Source organism: Seriola aureovittata, chromosome 5, assembly GCF_021018895.1.
Source record: "Seriola aureovittata isolate HTS-2021-v1 ecotype China chromosome 5, ASM2101889v1, whole genome shotgun sequence".
In the NCBI taxonomy this organism is placed as follows: domain Eukaryota; kingdom Metazoa; phylum Chordata; class Actinopteri; order Carangiformes; family Carangidae; genus Seriola; species Seriola aureovittata.
The window spans coordinates 18797753-18816117 of NC_079368.1; the positions used below are offsets into that span (position 1 = coordinate 18797753).

The 18365-nt window shown below is 41.0% G+C and overlaps 1 protein-coding gene across 1 annotated transcript in view; it reads right to left on the reverse strand.

Moving 5' to 3' along the window:
• Nucleotides 1-18365, reverse strand: part of adamts3 (ADAM metallopeptidase with thrombospondin type 1 motif, 3) — a 139284-nt gene that overhangs the window by 75582 nt on the left and 45337 nt on the right. The window contains exon 5 of the mRNA XM_056377414.1: nt 6010-6203. Coding sequence (XP_056233389.1) covers nt 6010-6203 — 194 coding nt within the window. The remainder of the gene's footprint in view (nt 1-6009; nt 6204-18365) is intronic.

Below are 18365 nucleotides of genomic sequence, written 5' to 3' on the forward strand. Positions count from 1 at the left end.
GCATTCACCTCAACCCCATTTAACACCTTTGAGCTGAACTGGAACGCTGACTGCAAGCCTGATCTTATCACCCAATATTAGTTTTGGACACACTCGCCAATGCTCTTGAAGCTGAATGGGAGTAAATCCTCGAAGCCAGGTTCCGATGTCTTGTGGAAAGCCTGAAACCAGATGAGCGGAGGCTGATATAGCAGCAGGTTAATGCCCAAGGCTTTGGGATGATGTTTACAAAAATTATGCGTGTGAAAGGGCATATTGCAAAGCCTGTTCTTGAGATGAACACCGACACCACATTTTCTCCTGTAGTTTCTACTTGATGATAATACAATCCAATACAACTGCCCCGCAATAAACTCTCTTAATTTATGATGACATTGTTAGTAGTGCTGTTGTACTAGTCTGCATTATAGATTACAAAATATTACAACACACCGTTGGTAATGCAGTCCAGATATAAAACGCAGCCTCCAAGACTTCTCCAATACCAAACCTGTACATGATAAAATGGTAACTCAGCACACTGTTGCTGCAATACCTAAATGTCACCAACAGAGGTCCATAAAAGTCACGCATTACTTTACTTTATGTCCCATGAGAAACGCTCATTAATGAAGTAAAGTGGAACCTCTGCCTCCAGCCTCTCTTGATGTCATGAGTGGGTTCTACTTTTTTTTTTTTTTTGATTTCTTTTTAGTGGCTGTGGCCCACTGGAGTTTGGTTTAGGTAATTTCAGTTAAACTCAAAATTTGTATCTTCTGCGTCTGATTTCAGAAACACAGATCTTCACTGCCTCTGATATCTCGACAGCTGATGTTGCTTAGAAGTGCCATTTCTGCTGAGAGCAGAGTGCGCAGGATATATCTTTTCATTGGAGCTCTTTATGGCCGCTGAGGCATCGTGTAATAACTTCTGTCGGGCACTTTCATGACCGATGTGAAGCTAATATGAGGCTGTTATTGATCTCTGACAAGCTGAGAGGAAAAACTGATGCTACCCCGGGAAGCTATTTCATTCCAATGTGTATCTTTTTATCTGTACACCACAGACTGAAACTGATCCACTAGCAGCCACAATCTTTTGTTAACGACTACCGACAACAAAGAACCAAAAATAAATAATGGTGTGAAGCCTTCAAGCCACAAAATCCCTTTCATCCTCACTCTAACACAGACAGGTCAAAATAGCCAAAAATGATGAGCCATAAAATGCAACAAAAACAGAAGCAACATATTCTGAAATGTTTGATAATGAGTGTTTGATCTCACACCATCATTTGTGAACACCGGAAATGAAACATGCCTTTCACTTAATTGGATTGCAAAGCACAGTTGAATGTACAAGGCATCCATGCATGTGATGTGTGAAAGAAAGAAATAGACAAAAAACAGAAACAAATCAAACAGAGGAGAAAAAGCACAGGGGATAGTTCCTGCGATGGCCGCTCGAATATGCTTTTTTTTTAATGAAGATAAATTGTCCTGATAAAGAAAAGCTGTCCAGCTCAGTCTGACAGCGGTGATAAGGAGGAACGCCTGAGCCACAAGCACTCAAGGAGGTTCATTAATGAGCAATGATCTGACAGTAAAATAAGAGACTTCATTCTTTTTGCTCATTCATTCACTGTAGATTGGGCACTAAGGGTACACACACACACACACACACACACACACACACACACACACACACACACACACACACACACACACACACACACACACACACTCACACATCAGATAAAATTCTTTGGGGGATGGAGAGAATAAAGGGTGTGTGATGGTGTGTGTTGATGACGATGAGCAGGATAAATCAAAGAGAAAGAAAGGGAAGAAAAGAAAGGATGGGACAGGAGAGAAGGAGGAGAGAAAGAAAAGGAACATGGAAAAGAGGAGATGAGAGGAGAAGAGGACTAAAAGGGGAGGAGGGGAGGAACAGGAAAAACAAACGAGGAAAAGGGGAAAAGAAGAAGGTCATGAAGACAGAAAGAAAAAGAGAGAGGAAAAATAAAAAAAATAAAATGATGGGTGAAGATGGACCAGGAGAAAGAAGAGAGGAAAGTGGAGAGAAGTAAAGATGGGAAAAGAGAAGGAGAAATAAAAAGGGGGATAGAGAGGAGAGAAAGGAGAAAAGAAGGACAAAAGGGAGGTTTGTAGACTGGAGAGAAAAAGAGAGGTGAGAGGAGGAGGGGAGAGGAGAGGAGAGGAAAGGAGATGACACAAGGTAAGACCAGAGGAAAAAAAGGGATAATAGAAGGGTAGAAGTTTAGAGGAGAGGAGGGAGGAAAAAAGGATTGGAGGAGAGACGAGAGGAGAAGAGAAGAGCTGAAGGATAGAAGGGAAGAAGAGAGGAAGAGAGGAAGGGAGAGGAGGGGCGATAGGATGGAAGAATAGGAGGGAAAGGAGATGAGAAAAGATGAGTGGAAAAAAGGGAGAATAGTGTTGAGGAGGGAAGGGGAAAAAAGAGAAGCGAAGTATAAGAGGAAAGAAGGACAGATATATGGAGGTATAGGGGAGGAGAAGTGGAAGGATGGAAGGAAAGGAGAGGACATGATCACTGTTCAGAGTCCAGAGACCCAGTTGCCTGCAGTTGAAGCCAGCAGGGACCTCTACTGGAAAACACCATCAATAACCTCATCATGCCATCACAGCCAGAGAGAGAGAGAGAGAGAGAGAGAGAGAGAGAGAGAGAGAGAGAGAGAGAGAGAGAGAGAGAGAGAGAGAGACTGTGGTAGACATGGTTATCACATGGCATCATCACATTTTCTCTGAATAGCTGGACTCTATAGAAGGAACATTTCTTATGGAGATATGTCCAGAAGTAAAAGAGCAGAGAGTTGATTTCGTTTTTTGGTTTTTTTTGTAGGTTCAGTTCTTTTCCCTTCTCTCCCAAAATTGATTAAATGAACGATTAAAGGAATGAAAAAAAAAAAAAGATGAGATAGTCAAGAGTGAGAATATAGATACTGGTCAATGTTTGACCAGTAGATGATGATCCAATCATGACATGGACAACCAGAATTATGAGATATTGAGTCAGTGTTTTATCTTAGTAATACACTTATATAGTAAGTCATAAATACATAATAATAAGGAATAAGTCAACATTATTTGTAATTTTTTAATTATCATTTTGGTCATAATATTGAGTTAAGTTTAGTTTGACGAAAATAATCAAAACTCTTACTCTAAGTTTTTTTAATCATTCCCATGCTTTCATAATTTTTACTCTTTTTTTGGCAGAAATGAGCTTCCATGTAAAATAATAAACAGATGTCACATGTTGTACGGTAATGAAATATTAAGAATTGGTTTTGTTTTCCAGGTCAATTCAGTTCATTCACCGTTTTTCCTGGACAGCCTCTCTAACCCAAACCCACACTCCAGGAAACACATGAGTGACAGGCCCTGATTGGCTGCCATCGACACACAAATGACTGAAATCCTCTCAGTCAGTCCAGCTTGCAGTGTTTGCAGCAGAAAGCCTCCATCCACTCAGCAGATGCACCTTATCTGAGTAGTGGTGACAACCAGGCAAAGTCCAGTCCTGTGATTGTTCTCTAATCAAGCTCACTCGATTCAGGTAATTCACTTCAGCTTTTAACTAAACTGCTTTCATTTCCAAAACACAATAGTCACAATGTGTTACCATTATATTCAATAAAAACAGTGTTTATGAGAGTTTCAAGTGTATAAAGGCAGCGCGGGCAACACAGGCAAATGTGTTTCCACATACACAGACAAAAGGTAAAGGGCTGACTGCGGAGAACGAGTGTAAACAGAATTATGTAATCAATGCTTCTGAACATATATGCATTTGAAAGGATTATCTTTTGTAGCGCTGCTTGAAAAGGATTTACAAAATATTTTCTGGGACAATGTCTTCACAAGAAATGCTTGACAAGTAATCGGGAACACAGCCAGCCCCTCTGCAATCGGCAGATAGCAGGCTAAAACCGTGACACACTCGATATCAGCCTGATAAAATCAATGGTGGCACAGTCCTGTTCGTGGCTGACTAACAATGTCCTGCTTTTAACCTGTGATTCCTTGATTTCTTTCACGTTTGAAGTCTAAATCTTCCCCTACAACATGTCACCAATGATATATATATATATATATATATATATATGTATAAAACAAAAGCTATCATAATCTGTGTGCATGTATGAATATGTGGAATACCATCATCTTCAACCCATCCCCCACCCTTTGATCGTGAGTCGACTTGCTGCTGAGGAACAGCATCAGAAGCATCTCTGCACAGAACAACACTAGGGAGAGTAAGTATTTTTTACCTGCCTCTCCATCTGCATTAAAATGTCTCATTAACAGAGCACCTCACCACGCAGGCACCAAACAAAACGGTGACACATATGGTCAATTTCCTCCACCACTCGTGAGGCTTCTCTGTGACAACTCGATGAAGAAACACTGCCATTGTAACCCGACTCTGAAGGCGAATGACTGCTTCCATCGATCCTCAAACACCAATTAGAAGCATCTTGATTAAATAACCCCACTGAGGAGCAGCTACACCCCAAACAGATGTGCGCAGATGATGCGATGAGGCCGGAGATTTAATGATGCGCGCGTTTGTGTTTGAACGGAGGGATATCGTTTCTATAGAGGGCACTATTGGCAGCCAGGCGTGGTCTACACAGATGCATCAGACTTACCAACAGCTGTGTGTTGACTACGAACTCTCTGGATCGACCAATATAACAGTGAACCAAAGCGGAGGAATCACCGGAGGGGCTCGTATATTCAGATCACGGCGAGTTACAAACAGCATGAGATTGTTACGGCTGATTAGATGGGAGCGTAACCTCCTCTGTATTGTCTCTGGCCCTGAGAAACTGAAGTGCTCACTAATGCTGACTCAGCTCTCAAAGCTGTGACCTGAAAAACTCAAGTTTAGTTGCTGCAAACTTTTCTATTGCCTCTTTCAACTTGATTACGTTGGCCACCTGGTCGACAAACAGACACAGCAACATAAGCATCTATTGGGTCTTTTCTACCTCAGTGAATTGAAGAAATACGTCCAATATTCACTCTCCTTGTTCAGTTCTCATCTCCATCAGTTCCTGAGAAAAATACCTGTTTTTTAGCTGCTAGATGTTCCCCTTTCTTCACCAATTAGTCACTGACTTTGTTTGCTTGTTGTTGGGTAACGGGCAGGCAGCAATTACTGTTATCAGAGCTTATTTTCTTAAAACAGCTACCTTCTGCTGCTGGAGACGAAGTGGATGCAAATGCTGAGACGGTAAATGTAAACACAACTAGAACCTGAGTGGCCTTTTTACCAATATAAATTAGAATATAGATGATTTCAACCATTCTTAACATGAAAAGTACTTGTTTGTGGAGGCCTAAGATAAGCTCCAGGGGAGGAAAACCTGAGGAAATATTATACTATTTTTCATTTTGTCTGGACAAATATTGTGGGCTACGTACAGATTTTCTCATAACAACTTTCCTATGTTGGTATCAATACAGTCTAAATGTCAAATATCACAATGCCTCCTATGCCTATTAAAATGTGCGTCCCTGTAACAGGGAAAGGTTCAGAATCTTTAAAAGCTTTTTTACACTGAAAGAGCTACTGGTCACTATAATTGCTCCTCTTCTCCATACTGGCGCTCCCTTTGTATTCCAACTTCTCCACAAATATTGGTCTAAATCCACAGCCCTCTGCCCATGCATTTTACAGTCCAGCCATAATATGAAGCTTTAGCAATTTTGCCCGCTCATGTGGATTTTTCCATGCTGGGAGTCAAGTGATGGTTTACTGAAAACATTTTGTCCTGGCAACAGCCCTGCATGTGACTACAAGGTCATATCGTTCATATCCACATGAGTGGCTCTGAACTTCATGTAGCATGTGAGCATACATGACATGTGAGGACTGTATGAAGACACAATTCATTACAATCTATGTGGAAACAAATATCAATGCATATACACAAATCAGACTGTGCTGCAGCAGAGAGGACTAAAACTAGCAGTGACTTACAATATTCATGAGCGTGAGTAGGTAGTTCTGCACATGCTCTTTGCCATGAAATCGAACCACCGAGTCGTCAACTCCCAGCAGGATTTCAATGTTGTAGTCGTCCTCTCCGGCATCTCGGCGGCGACGGCGGCGGACAGTGTCGTTGACCTGCCGGGCCACAGAGTCCAGGGTCCCGGGTACATCCAGCTCTGGTTCTACACAGAGATGAAAACAGAGGGGATATACAGTAAGTGCAAAATGTAACTTGTTTTAGTCATACTGGATATGGGTCATGTCAATCGGTATGTAATCACCTGACAAACTTAAATGTTCTTTTTTTTAAATTTTTTAAAGCAGTTGCCGTAGGGCTTTTATGTTGAAATGCTCACTGAGTAAATACACACCTTGATCCACTATTATATGAAAGATGCCAGTAAAGCGCAAAACACAGGAAGGTGTCGGAGGGTTAAATCCACATTAGAAGCGTGGAGGTACAGCTATTGGATTTCATAACACCTGAAGTGCTGAAATGATAACAATAATACTGACTTCAATTCAATTTATCTGTTTATTGGTTTACTTATTTATCAAGTAAACATGCCAGCTTCATTCTCTGGTTCCAGCTTCTCGGGACAGTTGGGCGTGGAGCATTTCTCTGTTATATGTGATTGTAATTTGAATATCTAACAAACAAATCAAGCACATGAAGATGACACTTCAGGTTCTATTAAACTGGGAAGGGAATTGTTTTCACAATTTTCTGTCAAAAACATAATTGACAGATTAAATGATAGTAAAAATAATTGTTTGTTGCGACTAAGCTAAACTAAACCTAACTAAATTTGAAAGTACACTTTACATGTAGCCATATAACACTTGCTCGTTTGCAAATACCTTTTTATTTTGTCTGCAAAATGAAGGCTCGACATTATCAGTTAATTCTATTAGTTGATTCCATCTGGAAACATTCAACACTTTATATTTGACTAACATGAACTTCATCAAAGATTATCAATCTTACATTTCTGAATGGATTTTTTCACTCAGTCAGAATGGCACAAAACCAATCATACAGTAGTTTACATCTCCGTCTTTCACTCTTTACTGTGCATTCACATCACTTCCCTGAGGCCAATCAGTGACAGAGTGTGGGTTTCGATTAACGTGCATCATACTGTAACACACACAGCTAATGACAGCTTGTTCAGTGCTGGCTGTAAATGAAGCCTCCGGGCCGCTGGCTTCGTCAGGTAAATGCTCAGAGAACCCTGAAGACTCTTGAGCTTGTTAGAAGCTGCTGAAAGCCCACGTTAAGGCTTGAAATCTCTCCAGCGAGCAAGGACAACAGGTCTGTGACACTGAGTATAAGCAGCTCACACACTGCTGAACTGCGATCAGGTCATTCAAACCACAATTCTATTTCTTTCCAAAAAAGCCAATGCGATTCACTGCTGGTAATGGGACTATAACACAAACAATCTACAGTTATTTTAAAGCTTTTTTTTTTTTTTAATTCATAGATTATCCTGTGCAGTTATATAACAGGGAAATCAGATTTGACTTCAGAGCAAGCCTCTGTCACCACTCGATATGAAACTGAAGGGAATTATCTGACTTGACAGTATTTGGTCCAGTCTGCTCGCTGGTACTGAATCGGACCATGAAATTGCTAGTACTTCCCTTTTTGATGGAACGGCCCACCAGTGCTTAATGCCCCCCTGATACTGCTTAGCTTTACAGTCTGAAGGCAGAGGCCGTCTCTGTCGAGCCGCTCAGTGAGCAGTGCTGATATTAAATCCTTCATCTGGTCCCATCGGTAATCCTGACGAAGGCAAACAACTACCACCCCGAGAGCTGATCGAGTGGCAACAGATATCCCTTACACTACGCTTTGATGCTTTGCAGTAGGAACCACTAGAGATTAGATTTTCCACTATAATGACTGAAAAAAAGAAAAAAAAATCCTTTGGGGTATCAACAGCTTTGTTGGTCATAAATACAGCCAGCAGGAGAGTTGCAGGTTCAAACCCCAGCGGGGAAAATCTTGGCAAGGAGTGAGACTGTTTTGCTCTGCTGAAGCTGCTGGCCAACAGTAAAGCTGTGATCATGCCCACAGTTTGTTTTGTTTGGTCTCAGCCACAACGGAAAACTGTATTTTTCATTTTTTATTAGTTTTGTGTGAGGGGAGTAATTTTAATCTCTTTGACATAATCTGAAATTGAAATGAAGCGTGAAGCCTCTGCGCTCTCCATGTTATCAAAAACAGAGTTTTTGGGCAGAGATTGTTCACTCCATCACTACAACATCATTTACACTGGTGTTATTATAAATATTAGGTAGACACACTATGTTTGTTGGTTTTATCTAAAGGCTATGAGCTAAAACGTTGCTAATGCACACAGTGGTATCTGTTTTGTATTGCAGCTTGGTGCAAACATTTCCCACTTTCAGAATTGAAAGTTTTTTCAGAATAAATTATACTGCTGACCCCTGGCTGTGTGTGTGTGGGGTGTGGTTCCTCTTGCATTTATCTGTGTCTGGCACGTCTTCATTCTGAACCTAAAACTGAACATAAACTCAAGGGAAGGGAGGTCATCTTCCATTTGGTAATGTCCATAAACCTCTGCCTGGAGTCTTCCAGCAAGACACAGGGCTGGCCTTGAACTTTAAAAAATCGGGTTCATGTAGGTTCACGCAGCCCATTTACAAACAAACCAGGGTTGGTAAACAAAGGTCACATGGACTCAAAAGCAGCTTGTGTATTAAAGACATTTTGGTAAGCCGTCATCCTGCCGTGTCAGAAAATTTGGCAGAGGGGTGAGTCAAAACAAAACTCGTTCCAGTGCCTTAAGCTAAACCTGACGGACGTGTCTATATACTGGAATTAACCTTCTCTGCTCTACAAACCATATATCAAATCTGACATTAAGAAACCATTCAAGCCCATTTAGTGATGCAGAACTTAGAAGAAGATAAAGATATAGACAGGAGTCTCAATGTCGTCTTTTGATGTTCTCACCTGAACAGTAACCAAGAACATTTTTAGTGTGAACTGTGAGTTCACTGAGAACCTCCTGAATATGTCTGCAGCTAAAGAAAGTTGAGGCAAATCACTCCTGAAAAAAAGTTTTCTTTCCCTGAATAAATAAATGATTAAAGCAAAAGAAAAAAAAAAAATCACAGCTTTTATATTTCATCAACACAGGGTGTAGATACTGAGCTGGCAAATACTTGGAAATCTCAAGCCATAAATAAAAGCACAGGCCATTTTTCATTTTTCCAGGGATGCTTAGGGCCGCAGACAGGGCCTGTGATTGAGTGGAGAGGGAGCTAAAATAAATAGTAAGAAATGGCTGCCACCTCAGCCATGGCCCAGCTCCTACAGTGTTGGGATTGTGGAGTGCATTCCTCCTCTCCGCCGCTCCCGTCATGACACAGGCATTCTTGTGCAGCGGCCCAGCTCCCCCCCGCCCCCCCCTCCTGAGTAAACAGGCTTTCTGAGGTCCCTACTTCAAACGCACAGGACTTCCCCTCAGCAGCGCTCCTTAAGATCGCTAGTGTGCTTCGGTCAGCGGCGAGCACCCCCTCCCACCCCCCACCTCCACAGCCCAGTCCCACGGGAGCCCCACCGTGCAACAGTAGCAGCAGCAGCCCAGGAGACTGGAGCGAGGGGCCCCCAGCCAGCTCCTGCCCACACGTGGCACTGTGCAGCAAGGTGGCAGCGAAGCCAGCCAGAGCCGCCGCAGGCTAAAAATGGCACAGAGGTAGGCGACAGGCAACTCGCCATCAGCCTAGAGTGGAAATCTACTGTGTCTGCTGTGACGGCATTAATATCCACACTGCACTGTTCACAGACGCTCACACATTCCGGCAAGCCCATTAATAAGGACACAGATATCCTGCCAGAATGACGTATTTATATATTGCAAAACCTGTGTGAAATCTGCAATTGTTTGTTTATATTCAAACGCATTAAAATATAGAACAAAGCTTCTCCACTGAGGATGTAGATCTATATGTTCCTAATCATAAATGTTAGTGCATGTGACAGAAAAAGAACACAGCGTCTTCATTCATGGAAAAATGCCAAACAAGTATCCAGGGTATTACGGCCACAATAAGCAGCATTTTTGCATTAAAATATGGGCTGTAATCCTTTTATCTGTTTCTGCTACAAAGAAACTGCTATGTGGGGCTGCAGGATTGGCCCACATAATGTACCTTGTGTATGAAATGATAGGGAAATGCACATTAAGATAGAGAGGACAGGAATTTGCATAAAAATTCACCTTGTGAGCTGAGTAAAGACTAGGACAAACAGATCAAGGGAGGTAGATTTTTTTTTTTTGCAGTTGCGGATAATTCATATCTGATGAGGTAACACAAGGCATTATTCTTTAGTTAATTAAGTTCTGAATGATAATTTGCCTGATGAACCTTTACTTTATCCTTGCCTTTCAGACAGAAAATGCAGGTTTAAGTCAATGTTGTCACACTCTTCAGAAACACTGCAACATGAGCAGGTGCAAGAAACACTGCTAGATTTCGAACACCATCTTCCCAGTGACTGAGAATGGGCTTAAAGTAAGAACTCACGAAACCTTGAAAGAGGCGATATCATGGGCGCCAGGAGCGCATGTTGGAGCATCACCCTGACCACAGCTGTTCAAAGGAGTCAATCTGAAAGGAGTTAAATGAATGAAACAAGACAGAAGACACCTCAACAAAAAGACCAAGAGACCCGGACAGACTAACAGGACATGTCACGAGGCTTGGCGACACGAAATAATGACAAAACAATTACTTTCAAAGCACACAATGCACTACAGTCTTAAGTGTCTTGGCTAAAAGAACACACAACATTGTCGTTCTTTGACTCCAGGTTTCAAATGGTACACTTGTTGTAAATGAGCAGTTCCCAGCCACAGGGCTACAGACCAGCACTGGACCAAGGAGGAACATTCAACGCCGGGGCGGGACGAAATTATATGATATGACAAAAAATGCTGAATAATAATTACACACATTTATGGTCTATTTGTGCTTTAAATACTTTGAACTTTGTGCAGTATGTCGAAGCTGCATATTTCCTCATCACTCCCTGTCACGCCCACAACAACAAAATACTGGTTTTGAACTAAAGTAGGTCACCAATCTGTCATCAGCAACTTAGCTACTGGATCTGTATGTGCCACTCTCCTGTTCCAAACTACCTGAACAACAACAGTAAAAAACAAAACCAAATGTTGTTTGAGAGTTTCCTGGGAGAAGGTAGGAAAAGAGGCCTAATGATTACTTCAGTCTTGACAAACCCCCTGCCCAGAGGCTGGTCCATATAAATATTGTCAATATAAAAATGGTGGGTGTCCTTTGTAAATAACATCCTGTCTTGCCCTCAATCATTCCCGTGTCAAAACATCCAGAGAAGAAGCTGTAATGCTTTAGGGTGCTGAACTGATATATTGGGGGGTTAATTAAAAGCTGTAGATATAGAGCAAAATATGATGCAAAGCTAGTCAACACACATTTTCCAACAGGGGGGGGTGGGGGTTGCAGAGGAGTTGTTTTGTGCTTTAAAGACAATGGGAAGTCAGTCCATTGATTTGACTCGCTTATCAACAGAGGCTGAAGCAATCACTGTCATACAAAATTCATGAAGGTACTTAAGGCAATTAATTAAACCCTTAGCGGGCCCCAGAGTGACGCTCGCATTATAACTTCAGTAGACCTGTAGACCAGGTTCCTTCATTAATGGCTATAACAAGATAACGCTCCATGGGAAGAAGCACGCACCTATCAACCACAGGCAGCTGACATTAATGTCTCCTCGGTCAGCTTTAATACTGGGACGCTTCACTTGTTTTAATTATTGCAGCAATGTGTGGCATCTGTTTGCAGGGACGAACATGATGCTGATCAGGGGTTTCCTTTTCCTTTTTGGTCACTGAGCACATAGGCCACAGGCTATTTCTTTTTCTGAAACACCAAACGGCCTGATGCATGTCTTCTATTAGTCTAGACCGAGAAAGCAATGTGTGACCAAAGGCATTAATACAACAATTCTTTCTTGGTTGACATCTCGTTTTACAGTAGTCATGAATGATGTTTGTTATTCGGTTTCTGCACCATTTCTTTCTGTTTGGAGCTAAATATGGGTTTCACTGAGGAATGGGTCAGTGAACAATGGCCTGAAATCAGGTGCCCTATTTCAAGACCACAAATTCCACCTCAACACTGAAGAGAAAGCAAAGTCGCCATCCTCTCAAGCTTTATCATTTTGGCAGTGCGGCGGTGTTCTGAAGCTGCAGTTGATTTAGTGCTGGCGATTTACTTGTCATGTAAGGGAATTTTTGACTCCCCTGGGGGACATAAAACCAAGCGTAATTACACTGGATTTTATGACTGAGGTAATATTGTTTTAGCCTTTTTCTTCCCTCTGCCTCAATAGAGTTGAAAATGAGCGGTGACAGCAGCAACAACAGCAGCCTAATTACCAGCAGTGCACCACAACAGGAGAAAAAGATGCTGGCCGAGGCATTTCACATCGTGGAGACGCCACGCAGGTTTGTGGTTCTGAGCTGAAGGGGTGGTGGAGGTTTTAAAAGGTACGTGTGTGTCTATGTGCATTCTCTGTGGCCCACCCGAAGCTTCTGAATCACTGTTAACAGGCTCATGGGGAGTTTTAGGCATAAAATTGAAGCCAACACTCCTGCTCCCACTGGGCCTTATATTAAAGCATTACTAATGATTTCTAAGTCTTGGCTGCGTTGCCTAAGAAAATAAACTTGGAGTTTTTCACTGCAAAAGCAAAGGGTCATATATGATAGAAAAGTTTCTGTCACAGATGCTTTTACACACATTTATTCGAAGTGTGAGAATGATGCGCTTTGTCACAAAGTACTGTCTGACAGAAAGTGGATTAAAACCAATTAGTATACCATGTATAAAGGTTCATACTAGTATTTAGACACAATAGAGACCCAAGACTTAAATCAAGTCTTAAAATCAAGTATAAAGAGTGGATCAAAGTACCATTGGCATCATTAGCCAAAAGCACAAAAACACAAACAAGAAACAGTAGGAATAGATATCTGATTAAATTGCTGTATGATGCAGTCTGAAAAAGTTTCTGTCCAAGAGAAGATTGTTTAGGGGCAAATATGCTGCTCTAATGACTACATGGTAACACTTAGAAACTCACAGGGAATTATCACCTGACTCTGCAGTTCCCCTGAACGCTACGCTCATTATTTTGGTTTTACAGCCCACAACTGTACTTTTTCATTCACTTTTACTGCTTTCATCAACATTTTTCAGCTGCAGCAGGCAGGTGTTTTCAGTGAAAAAGCTTGAATAAACTGAGTGCACGCTACCTGCCAAGCAGGCAAACAAAGTTAGCTACACAGTGCAGCATTTAGCAGCTAAAGAAACAGATATTTCCCTCAAGGGTTGGTACAAACTAAAACAGAGATAGAAGGAGAGTGAATATTGGACTTACACTTGTCAAGTGACCAGAAACACGACTCCAAACAAATGCTACACGTAGCTCTTTGTCTGCCGGATTTAGCTGTTTCCTAACAAGCTCACCATAATAATGTTTTCAGGTGATAAGATGAGTTCAGGGCTGGCTGCAGTGGCCCCAGGTGGACAAAATAATACTAATGGAAACACCACACAGGTTTTCAACATCAAAGTCAATGTCTGTCGCCGAAGTCAAAGCCACCTCCAAGAGCTGTTCTCGTATCCTGCTGGAGCAAAGTCCTTGTAGCCATGCCACTTTGTTCGGGAAAAATGTTTTAGTATGAACATCTCCACAGGAGCAGGCGAAAAAAAATAACATGAAAAGGTAAAAATATAACACTTCTGACATTAAACATATACTAGAGCATAAAAGCCATCGTGGTTATGCCTGTAGGATACTGGGTGCTGGAAACTAATCTCATGGTTGCTACTCGTCACAGCGGAGAGCCAACCTACCTAAAATTGAAGGTGTTTCTGGGTTCCTGTGGAGGAATGCATGCTGAAAAAAAACATAGAATAGGGGATGCTCGTTCATTTTTAGAAAGCAGTACTGGACCTCAGCTTTGATATGTCATACAATGCTTCTGAAAGAAATTTCCGTGTTAAATTACCATTATTATTTTTGGTATAGTTAGTGCTGCAAAGATCTTTTTCATAATACTTGCTCAGAAATTATGTAGAAAACCTTTCATTGTCATTGACTTGACGGTCTCTCGATAGTTACTCCAGTGCAGGTGTACACTGCATTTCCACACCAGGACCAACAGTAACACGTCAGCGACGTTAGCATGCTTGATCAATATATCATATGATAATATAACTGCTGCACGTTCAAACCAATTACCAGTCAATAACAAGTGATTAATGTGATGATATTGAAAAACTGTCTGAAACTGAGTGTTTAATGTGATAAAAGTCTCATCAGGATGCTGATGGCGGCTGGTACTCATTCATCAAATGGCAGCGCTGGTCACTCACTTCTCTTTAATTTAGCATCTTCGGACCAAGCAATCAGTCTAAGTTAAAGGATTTTTTATTTTTTCATATTAATCTTTTAATGTTTATGTAAATACAGAGAAAGAGTGTCAAAGTGTATTTATCTGAAATATCACAAAATACTGTGATCGCAAGCCAGTATCCAAACACATGCCAAACTATAATCACATTAAGACATTAAGTTTTTGGACAAGTTGTTTTCTATCGTCTTTTGACTGATTAAGGCTCTGAATCAAAGCTCCAAGCTTTCTGAATATCAACTGACTCATGTCTGTAGCACTGAGTATGACGAATTCTCAAGATCTGAAGGTTTGTCCTGAAGGTTAACTTCATGTTTGTTTAGATATTTCTAGTTTTAAATCAGTCTTTTGTTAATGTTTTTACATTATATTTAGGCAAGACTCTGTTATAGTTGTTTGTGTTAAGGCAACATTAAACCGAAATGCATTCGAAAGCATCTGGTCATGGTGTACACCTTTGGTCTTTGGTGTACATGTACATCTTTGGTGTACATCCTGTTGTGTTAAAAGGACTTGGGTTAAACAATTTTCACATTATTGATAGATAAATGTTCAAAAGTCATGTAATTTTACTGGTCAGGATTTAGAAGGATGGAGGTCTTGACCTAGACTTCGGACTTTTGACTTGCCCCATAACACTTAAAAACCAGTCACAACAAGGAAAATGTTCTTTGGGCAGTCTTGGATAAAACACACAGGAAAAGCATATCACAGTTCTTTATTTACATTGGCCGTAATTGTTTAAAACATTTAAAACCATTACACCTCTTCTATTAGTTTGGCCCAAGAAAGAAGTGTTTTGTTTGTTGTGACTTGTCTTTTCAAATTCAAAAGCACCTTAAATATAATCTGATGTGAAAGTGATTGAGCATTTAGCCGCTACATCATGTTTACAGGCAAAACGCTGCTCAAGTTGGAATCAGAATTAAGAGACGCTGCACAGAAGTACTTTTGTTAGTGGGGTACACTAAATAAATGTTGGTTTTTTTAAATCATTTATGTTCATGTATGGGTTAAACAAACAGTGACCTAGTGAGCAATAGATTGTTTGGTTGGCATATTTTTTACTTGGACAGAGCAAGACTAGCTGTTTCCTTCTGCCTCCAATCTTCTCAACCTCTGAAATTAAAAAGTTAAATTATTCCTTTAACTTGAACCTGTTTACACTCACACAAATTCTAAGCATTTCTCTGTTACAAACTGATCTAAATCTGTTGTTGTGTTGTAGCTGTTGAGTAACAGAATATCAAACTTGTGTGGAGTGTTTTTGTGTGTGTTAAGAGGGAGAGAGAGAGAGAGAGAGAGAGAGAGAGAGAGCCCTGAAGCAGACAACGATAGGCCTTGTTGGGGTCGGTCAGTTACAACATGCAGCAAAACTTAGGTTTCATTCATGGTAGGGTGCGAACTGCCTTTTTGGAAGAAATGCTCACTGTATTTCCTTTCAGGGAGTTCAATATATTTTGGTGACCTGCATCCGTTTTTTTTTTCTCTCTTTCTCTCAAAGAACAAACAACCCAATGTCATCGTTGAAAGGTCAAGTGACAAACTGTTTCCACTCTCTCCCTGCCCAACACAACTAATTAAATACTGAAATGTAAGAACCTGAAATACTGAGATGTGAATGGAGCCTATTTTTACCTCCAAGGATGTTTTTGGTCCCGTTTGTTCCTCAGTTGGCAGGAAATGTTAAAAACTACAAATTGCAATAAAATTTTGTGGAGTGTTAGGTCACGGACCAGGGAACTGTGATTTGATTTTTTGGCTGGACTGGCCACAGTGCATTGATCCATCTCTTTCCTATGTACAATGAATTATAACAAAATATTTAAACCTGGACAGAAAATCACGCAAAGGCTAAAAAGTCGATAGAAAATACATGAAGTCAGTACAAACCCTGCCACTAACCTATGACAAACAACCCAGGAAAGCAGCGTTTGAGACATTTGCAAACAACACTTAATCACAAGATGAGCAGTGGGCTATTGCTTTGATGTGCATGGTGTAATTTACATGTCGGTAGTGTTATTGCAGCTCTCAGATTCTTACACAATGCAAAGACATCTGAGTCAGGCAATGAAAGCTTAAGTGTTGCAAAACTTGGGAATGGTAAACTAACAAAACTATTTTTTTTAGTGTCCCATAAACAGATGCAATCTGTCTCTTTTCTGTTTCTGGTATTGCTCTATAAAGGGCAGAGTGGATGTAGTATCACAACAAGCAACAAGAATGTGAAGTATTTGGCTCTCCTTAGCAGGCAAACTGGATGGAAAGAAGAAAGAGATGCTCATGAGCCTCTTCCAGCTGCCATGTGACTTTTGGAAAGCAACTGGATGATTCACAGCGAGTCAGAGGAGAGAACACAACTGAGCGTTTTTTTCGATTCAAAATATTGCTCAATGCTCCCAAGGTCTTTTCCATCCTGCTTCCAGATCCTTGGCTTGGGCTGGAGGAGCTAATTATCACCAGGTTTCAAATGGAAAGAACTCATCAGATGTGTTCAGGGTTCATACTTCTGAAGACGTAAGGCAATGTGGAAAATATCTTCCCAATCTGCTGGTTCATCATGCAAACAGGGAAAGGGTAGAAATATCAGATTATTTAAAGAGTTATTTACTCTGTTAATGACACTGAAGAGGGAGGGGAGTCTGTTAGGGCCCGACTAATTTATTGGTTGAACGATTTTATCAGCCGATATTGATCCATCACAAAAACATTGTATCGGTGTATATGTTGTCCAAAGATGCTTGGGGTTATTTAGAAATCGTGTCACATAGTTTATCCAGCAGAGCATGCTCTCAATTCCTTGTTGGCAATACTCTCAGCACTCTCTGCAGCACATGTAGTAGAGCACGCATTAGCTGAGCAGATGGTGGTGCAGAATCAAGCAGTGTCTTCCTTCATTTCCATCATTTAGCCTTTTCAGTATAACTCTCAATCAAAACCCTGTCCGTGACAACCGTCATGTAGCTCATGCTTATAACAACTGTTTGCTATGTTAGCGAGGTAGCTAGCCAGCTACAGTTTGTCAGTATAGTCAATAACGTAGCAGACTGAGAGGTAAGCATCAGAGCATCTCTTCCCGCTCTTCCTGCAGCTCAGCAGGCGATGGTGCGGTGGTGGATTGAGTCTGTTGAGTGTTGACTTCATGCTACAGGGTCAGCTAGTTGGTGGTGCAATGCTGTCCACCATCATGTTGTCTTGCTTATCATACTCATTTGCTGCATCAGTTAGCTAGCTAGCTAACTACTTTCATAGTTTGACAGCTGAGTGGAAGCTGATGTGTGAGCATCTTAGCCCATTCTGTCTACATATTATAGCATTAATAGGAGTGTAGCTAACAGTAATGGTAAAATCTTCACACAACCATTTTCAGGACTTGCACTTTTGTACGACCTCCAAAGCAGAAAATTCCAGGTGTTACATTTACAAAACTTAAAATTTAAAAGCCTTGTTTTCCATTGGATATGTTGAGAACTTCCCCTGAACATTTATTGCATTTTTTTTTTTTTTAATTCAGCTCCAAAAATCTAGTATCGGTCGGGCTCTGGTATCTGTTATATTCAGCCTGTGTTTTATCCCTGCATTCACGCTGCATTGATTTTGAGCATTGAGAAGTTGCAGGAGACTTCAAAGCTTCTGTGGTCAGTTTAATTCTTTTAAGCATCTCAAACACACACCCATGCACACACACACTCACTCCTGAGGGGGGAGGACACTGAGTGCTAAATCGCTCCAGTTACTCCTGTTTACTGCACAAGAGACGAACCATCCTCGCTAACGGCACCAACAAAACACCTGATAACCTCTACCTAAAGGTAAATTGCTTTACCTATCACTAGA